Below are 7,794 nucleotides of genomic sequence, written 5' to 3'. Positions count from 1 at the left end.
AAATATCTCGGTTATTAAAATTTTGAGAAATATCTACGGCAGTGGCATCTAGTGATGGAAATCGGAATGAAACCAAACGCTGAAAGGAGAAATAAATAGAAAAAGCAAGTGAAAATCGTTTAATTTTTGTAAAAGTTCTGTGGTCAATGTGCATTATTGACCATAGTGTATACAAAACAGATGCACTTTTCCTGTTAATAATTACGTGCTGCTACTGATTCCATTCTTTTTTAAGATGATTTAGCCACACACAAAATTTTCGAGGCCGGGAATTAGCAAAAATTTGCTCAAATTTGACCAGCTAGAAACTTAGCAATCAATTTAGCAAAATTTTCGAACTGAAATTTTAGCAAACGAGAGAAAAAATTAGCCGCCGCAATTTTTGCTCACTTTTTTAGCAAAAACCGGTAGAAAAGAGCCCCGGATCTGAAATTTCAAAATTTATAGTTTTTTCTCTGCTAATTCGAAGGGAATGGTTGATCATGAATGAGAATGCACGAAAAATTTCACTTTTAATTTATTTTTCACCTTTTTTCGGAAGTTCATTTACCACTTTTCGTTGAATTGAAAGTAATTCGTTCCGTTCCTGAACGCACCTTTTGGCGAGCGAAATGCCAAGGGCCGACCCTCATCAACGAATGCACCTGGGTTGTGTCGGATGCAGCGCGTTGACATGCCAGTTGTGGTCACTCTTTATTTCCAGACTGTTGCAAAAAGAAAACCGTCGTGTTTACCGGCAGTTGCAACCTGGTAGGAAAAACAAACAATTTGGAATTTCACAATCGGAAAATCGGTACACTTCAAGATCGGCCCTTACCTGTACGCATCCGGTGTCTATTTGACCACCAGTTTTACGTTGAACTAGCTACCAAACCAACCACAATCATCGAATAATCGGAACCGCACTGATCAATTCGATTTGTTGTTCTTCTCCCAACTGACGACGGCTGCTGTCTATGAACAAAGCGGCTAGAAAACCTTACTTTTACTAAAATCAAGCAAGATTAACTTTCTTATTACTAAAATTGAGTAAATTTAGTTTTTTGCTAACTCGAAAGTAAAAAAATATTTTTGCTAACGGAAAGTAACAGCGAATTTTTGCTAAGTGGAGCTCCGAAAGTTTTGTGTGCACACATTCAAAAAGAATGGATTCTGGATGCAGTCAAGTTCAGGGGCATTTTGTAACTGAAGAATCTAGCACGTGATCATACCCTTTTAGTTGGAACTCAAACGCACAAATCACAAAGCGTTGTTTGAACAATATAATATTCCGGTTATTAAATTTTATGCATTGGATCATTACACGCCAAGAAATTATTCGGGTGCATAGATTTAAACAACTGAAATAGTTATTTTTAATATTTCGGAATATTAACGTCAGTGAAATGTCCGAGTAACTAAAACATAATATATTTTATATTTTTTTCATTTCTGAGTGTATACATCTCATCAAGAACACGCATGTCAACACCACCTACTGACGAAAGTTTCTACTAAAGTCACTGATAGTACCACAATCACCACCACCGAGTGGCAACAGCGCCACCTACCATTCAGAAATTCGCCAGAAGTAGTTCAGATCGTCGATGTTAACACATGGTAGTTAGGTCTTTCTCCACATGATGGCGTGCTTGATGTGTCGCCTTGTTTTTTGAAGAGTGAGGTATATTGGTTTTATTAATATATTTGCTGTCAGCCTTCTCCATACATCCAATCAAGGACGCGCATGTCAGCACCACCTACTGATGAAAGTTCCTTCTAAAGCCACTGATCGTACCTCTAGCAGCAACAGCGCCATCTACAAGTCAAAAATTCGCCAGAAGTAGTTCAGATCGTCGATGTTTTTACAGGGTAGTTAGAACTTTCTCCATAGGATGGCGTGCTTGATGTGTCGCCTTGTTTTTTGAAGAGTGAGGTATATTGGTTTTACTATTTTTGATAAAATGCAACAATGAAAACAAAAGTTTTTTTTTTTTAATTTGGAGTACTCAAAAATGAAAAAAAGATAAAAGATTCAAAAAGTTCAAAATTAAATTCAAACAAAAAACTGAAAATTACAAAAAAAACAACAAAAAAATGATGAAGAATGACAAAAACAGCAAATATGACAAGTGAAAACAAACATCATTATAAACAAAATAATAAAAAAGCAAGATGCATCAAAAACGTGATGAAAAAAATTAGAAATGATTACAAATGGTCGGAAATTGACTAAAAATAACGTTTTTGATAATAATAATAGTTATTTTGTAAAAATAACTGAAAAAAAGTTGAGAAAAAAAACGTTCGATTTTGGCAACATTCGATTCTGGCAACATAAAATGTTCGGGCGTGTTGCCAAAATCGAACGGGGTCTGCAGTTTTATTAAGGCATTTAACTCATAAAGTTTTTTTTGTGCCGAGTATTCATTTCACTAAAGTGTTGTTAAAGACTCATACTGCAGGTTTTCAATTGTTTGTGCGGAATTTCGCTATGATTGGTTTTACTCAAATGTTGAAAGTTTCACTAATAATTTTTTGAAGTTATCAAAAATAGTATGAATTTAGGACGCCAAAAATTTTTCAGTTATTAAAACATAGGCCCCAAAAATAATGTTCCCTAGTGTTAGTGAACAGCTCTGTACTTTAATTTGTTCATTTCACGCCATGTTAATGAAAAGGGCAAGTACCTAATTGGATATCGGGAATTTCTTTTTCATTCTATCGATAAAAGAGAAAAAATGGCCAAATGGTTTCCGTTTACAGTAAGTTACCTGGAGTGGGCGTAAAGATATTTGGTTTTTGTTTTATTACAAAGTCTTTTACTTTATAGATTTATGAAAAACAGAAGAACACAGCATCGATTAGATGTCTTGTCTTGGGATCGGTTCGATTTAAACATTCTCTAATTTTTGATTTTTTAATTTTTTGTTACAGGTAGTAAAAAAGATACGCTTGAAAATGTCGTCAAACTATTTAGTTTTCTGTGTTGCTACATATTTGGACATATAAAAGGACTTGACGAGATCTGCGAGTACCATGCTGCTGAATTCTAGCAGACCGTTTCCATTTCTGTTTCTCTCTCTATCTTTCTTCCTCTCTCTCTCTCTTTCCATCATCACTATCGGTTTCAGTTCGTGAAGGGAAGTTTTAGATTTTAGAATAAGTTAAAAAAGTTCGTCTTTGCTCTGTGGATTTGAGATTTGAGTGTTAATGGTCACAGTGAGTTACTTGTTGCCTAGAAGTTGTTTATAAAAGGTATATGGGTAAGAATCCCCTAAAAACCTGTCTTTCAAAGAGGCAAGAATCTAATGCTATCTGTAGATGTGGTTACGCAATTTGGTTCATTATAAGATTGCTAGTATTTCTCCTAGAGAGCGGTTTTTTTCCTTACAGCGAGGATGTCTTAAAAAGTGTACCGTTATAAGTTAGAATTTGATGAGTACATTGAAACGGAGTTTTATTTTACATTTTTTATTTTGTTTTCTCGTGAATGCAACAACTGAGCTGTCAAAAACCTTAATATATCATGAAAAACCACATTACAACGACTCAATTCTTATCTATTATATGCGTTTCGTATATGGTTTTGGTATAAACGATCTAAAATGTTGATTTGTTGCTTGAATAAATATTGCAGAATTTCATTGTTTATTTTATTTTTTCTCAAATAACTACTGTTACTCCTAATCTGATTACATTTAGTTTTTTTTTCTTAATAAAACAACTTTGAAAAGGTAAAACCGTTTTTTTCTCTGATACCATCTACTTGACTGAGTTTTTTCATCATAATCGAATTTATTTATTTTTCCGCATCCCGTTTGTTTTTGTTTTGTATGTGTGTGTTCTGTGTTTATATGTCTGAGTTTTCGAGTATATGTGTATGCATATTAGTAGGTTGGATGCTTCTATACTGCAAGTTAATTACTAGCATTAGTAGTATGCTTTTGATTGATTATAAAGTGCTTCTACACGAAGCATGTTATCTAATTGAGTTTACTTGAGACAGTGGAAATGTAAATTTAGATCAAACTGCATCTACAGGAACATCCATCCTTTTTTACCACTTATTTAAATATTGAGAGTTTTTACTACAAGTTATTGTGTAAGACTAGTTGACTTTTTGAAATCTCGAAAGAAAGAGCATTCATTATCTTTGGTTGCGTGACTAGACTTTAAATGGATGTTGAAAAGCACATAAATTAACATGGGCAGTAATTAGTAATTAGTTCGGTTACAGATCGATTACTTACGAGTTATAGTGTTAGCAAAATCTTAAAATCTACAAAAAATATTCGAACTCTGGGATGAAATTTATGACCGGTTATGTGCGCGTGCCTCAGTACAAATGTTGTAGATGCGGTCAGGTAAAGTTGATTCAAAAGCCAATTTGTTGAAGTTGTGGGGTAGTTAAGAAAAGTGCACAAAGAAAAGTGAACGAAAAAAACGATGTGCCTAGATTATCGATTATCATTTGCGATCCGATTTTGTTCTTTCTTTTGAAACATTTTTTGTGTGTATTGTCTTTCTGCGGGGATAATTTGGCCTGATTAGTTTTGGCTCGAGAGTTAGTAGTCAGAAATATTAAGTCGTTTTTAAGCTTCTTTTGGAATTTGGCTGGTATGAGTTATCAATGCTCTTGCTCTTATTCTTTTAACTAAAAAAAAATCCAAAAATAAAAAAAAGCTCATGGAAGCTCCCAGCTTCTACGGTTTCGACATTTTATAAATAATTTATCGCTAGCTTGTCGAGGTTTTTCGTTTGTCGAAATCTGAGTCTGAAGAAAAACGGTAGGGGTAATAGAAATCAGTAAGTTAAGTAACTGGGACGAAACCTAATCGTACGAGGTTGGACGGCAGAGTGAAAATACGAACAGTATCGCAAACATTAGTTCGGCTGTCTGAAGTGATAACATTAAGGCACATAGGATGTATTCGAGGCGTAATCGGTGTAATTGATAGAACAGGAGATAACTGACTCCCATCGCGCAAGGAATCGTAAGGAATACCGATAAAATGACCTGCCAGCCTGCAATTGGAGGTGAAATAAGATTGTAGAAAATACGGAATTAGATATTCATATAAATAATTGCACCCTAATTCTACGCATAAAATGATATCTATGAATAATAACTGATTTATTGAAAAAAAAACTGTATTTATCAACACTAACGTTCAAAGAGAAAAGAAATCAAACACTCTTATCCAAACGATTATAAGACTATTCACATTTAAACCCACCTTCAGATTTACTCATGTGAATGCAAATTAAATCAATTTATGCAAGTATTAACTTTTTTTTCTATAATTAAAGCAGTAAGTCACCTGAAGCTTCCTTTTTTACTTTTTGTGTTTGATTGTGATGTTGTGATTTGATCTCTAAACGAATTTTTTCAAACAATTTCTGTGTTTTACGAATTGTTGTTCAGCTTCTGCGTTTCGTCGTTCAAACTATTTCTTAGTTTTTATTTTATTTTATTTATAATTTTAATGGGTACAATAAATCATCCAATAGAATGAAACTCCCCGAAAAAAAATCTTTTTTAAATTTTGCCTTTCCGTTTTAGCTAAATACTAGAAAAAAGATGCAAAATCGAAAATTAATTAATTTTAATCGATCAATAAAACATCAAACATCCGGGACACGTATGTTAGTACTGAAACTAGACGCTGCACGTCGCTGCTGTATTTAAGCAAAAGACACATCCGAAAAGTCTCCAGTAAATTTTAGAACTATGGAGAGTTGTAAAGCTGTTTTCTACGGGACGCCATCTGATTATCACTAGCAAAACTAATAAAATCCTAATGAAATCATGTTTACACGCTTTTAATGCTAAACTTTGCAATAAATCTTTCAGTAAATTAAAAAAAATAGCATTTTCACAAATTTGATTATTTTGTCTTATTAATACAAAGTTCGTCAATTTTTTTTCCCGAATGTTTCGGTAAACGGTACAGCCGTCTTGAGAACGATTTTTTGTATTCAATTACTCCGTTGTATCAAAAACATGTGTCAGCCATTCGAAACGAATATCGATAAAATATCAATATTTTATCGCTTTTCCAGATGTGACAAACAAAAATCAAAATGTTGCTAACAACGAGTAAACCACCAACAAAGGGATACATCACTTGGTGCGCCAAGTTTTGCAGTAAAAAATAACTTCGACCGAAACCGGAGAAAGTTGATTTCGGCAGGTCAATTTGTTGTTAAAATGAATAGAGAAGAACTTTTTTTAAATTATGAAGGGTTTATGTAGCTATCAACGTAAAAAAAAGAAAGGAAAGAATATTAACTATACGAGTACTACGACCTTCGAAAACTGGACTTCCAAACATTTTTTGTTATATAATGTAAGAAGTGAAATTTTGTTTTCAGTAGTCCATCTGCCTGATGTCACGGTGTGTGAAAAATGCAAACATACCGCAAATAAACAGTAAAACATTTTTAATCCTCGGGGGGAAATGGCCATCCACAATAGCTTTCACCGGCAGCAAGAAGTAGATAGTCTCGCGTTTACTACCACATAACATGTTCATACTGTATTAAGTCAGCACCAATGCGCCCGTACCGTACTGATTGATTCCCCCCATCGTAAATCAACACTGTTTCATCACGTACCTATATACGCAGAGTGTACAGAAGTTTTCTCTCACGGTGGTATTTTCATTTTCTAACATGATTGTTCTCACACTTCCGACACCGAGTGACAAACCCATTCTTAATTTTGTAAATTGGTAATATTAGGAGAAAGCGAAGCAGTACGAACTATTTATAAATTCATAACACCTTCTTTTTCGCGTTACACTGATGTCGTGCGTCACTTGTGCCCTTTTTTATCCCCCTAAATCGCAGCATGGCACAATTATTCGCAACAAAATCAGGGCATTCTCCTTACCACCATCATACTACACCCACCCACACCTTTTTTTAGTCTTTTTAGATTCACACACTTAAGATTGTCCCTGCTTTGGGGGGATGAAAACCAAACCCGAGACATCATCAGAAGATTATAATCAGGAAGCTTACCGTGATCGCTGAGGCTGCCCTTTCGGCCGAGGATGATGCGCACCGTTTCAATCACACAGAGCGCCACCAGGATGATTATCTCCCGGAGTAGGATCTGCTGGGGGTATTGAAGATTTACGGCCTTCAATGTCATCATTCCCAGCTCACACGCGGCAAACAGCCCAAAATAGAACGAATTCAGATAGAGTAGGATTTCGTACGTCAGACTAGGATTGCCCATGGTTTCCGACTTCCTTGTTTAGACCAGAGCGCTCTGCGTTCCGGGAACGATGGGGTTACCTCGTTTGCAAACTCTCGGTTACGACTCCAATTCGTAGAACTTATCCTGCAGTATCACGAAACTCGGTTAAAATAGAAAAGAAAGGAAAAAAACCATCCAGTAACGAAGCACAACCAAACACCTACCGTTTCTCCTACACGACTACTAGCAGCAGCAACAGCCAATTACCAGGGAAAACTTTGTATGTCTCATCGGGATCACAGTTTTCCGCGACTCAACGGATCGGGATAACCAAAACGAATGCTACCCCTTCTTCTTCAGGCTAATGTGGTCCCACCAGAGCACGGTGTAATGTTGTTAATGAAAACATGAGGAAAGCCCCCTTATACCTTTTGAAGCAAATAATACTTTTTGAGTGACGAAAGGGTCAATCAGTTTCTTTGATGAAAAATCAAGCACAAATTCTCAAAGAGTCCTAAGGGTTACCAGTTGAGAATAAATTCCTTGAAATCAAAGTTTAATTATGATTCAATTAAATTGCAGTTATGAAATCGATTTGAGTAGTT

At 35.2% G+C, this 7,794-nt stretch overlaps 1 protein-coding gene across 1 annotated transcript; it reads right to left on the bottom strand.

Moving 5' to 3' along the window:
• Positions 1-2,732: 2,732 nt before the first annotated feature.
• On the bottom strand, positions 2,733-7,637 carry LOC129751694 (transmembrane protein 216-like). Its single transcript, XM_055747358.1, has 3 exons — positions 7,414-7,637; positions 7,009-7,333; positions 2,733-5,007 (listed from the first exon to the last, which is right to left on the bottom strand). Exons 2-3 carry the CDS (start codon positions 7,226-7,228, stop codon positions 4,814-4,816), a joined length of 414 nt encoding a protein of 137 aa, XP_055603333.1. The 5' UTR covers positions 7,229-7,333; positions 7,414-7,637; the 3' UTR covers positions 2,733-4,813.
• Positions 7,638-7,794: the final 157 nt, after the last annotated feature.

Source organism: Uranotaenia lowii, chromosome 3 (assembly GCF_029784155.1).
Source record: "Uranotaenia lowii strain MFRU-FL chromosome 3, ASM2978415v1, whole genome shotgun sequence".
NCBI lineage: Eukaryota > Metazoa > Arthropoda > Insecta > Diptera > Culicidae > Uranotaenia > Uranotaenia lowii.
The sequence above is the reverse complement of the archived record's forward strand: the minus strand, read 5'-3'. Positions and strand labels throughout refer to the sequence as shown.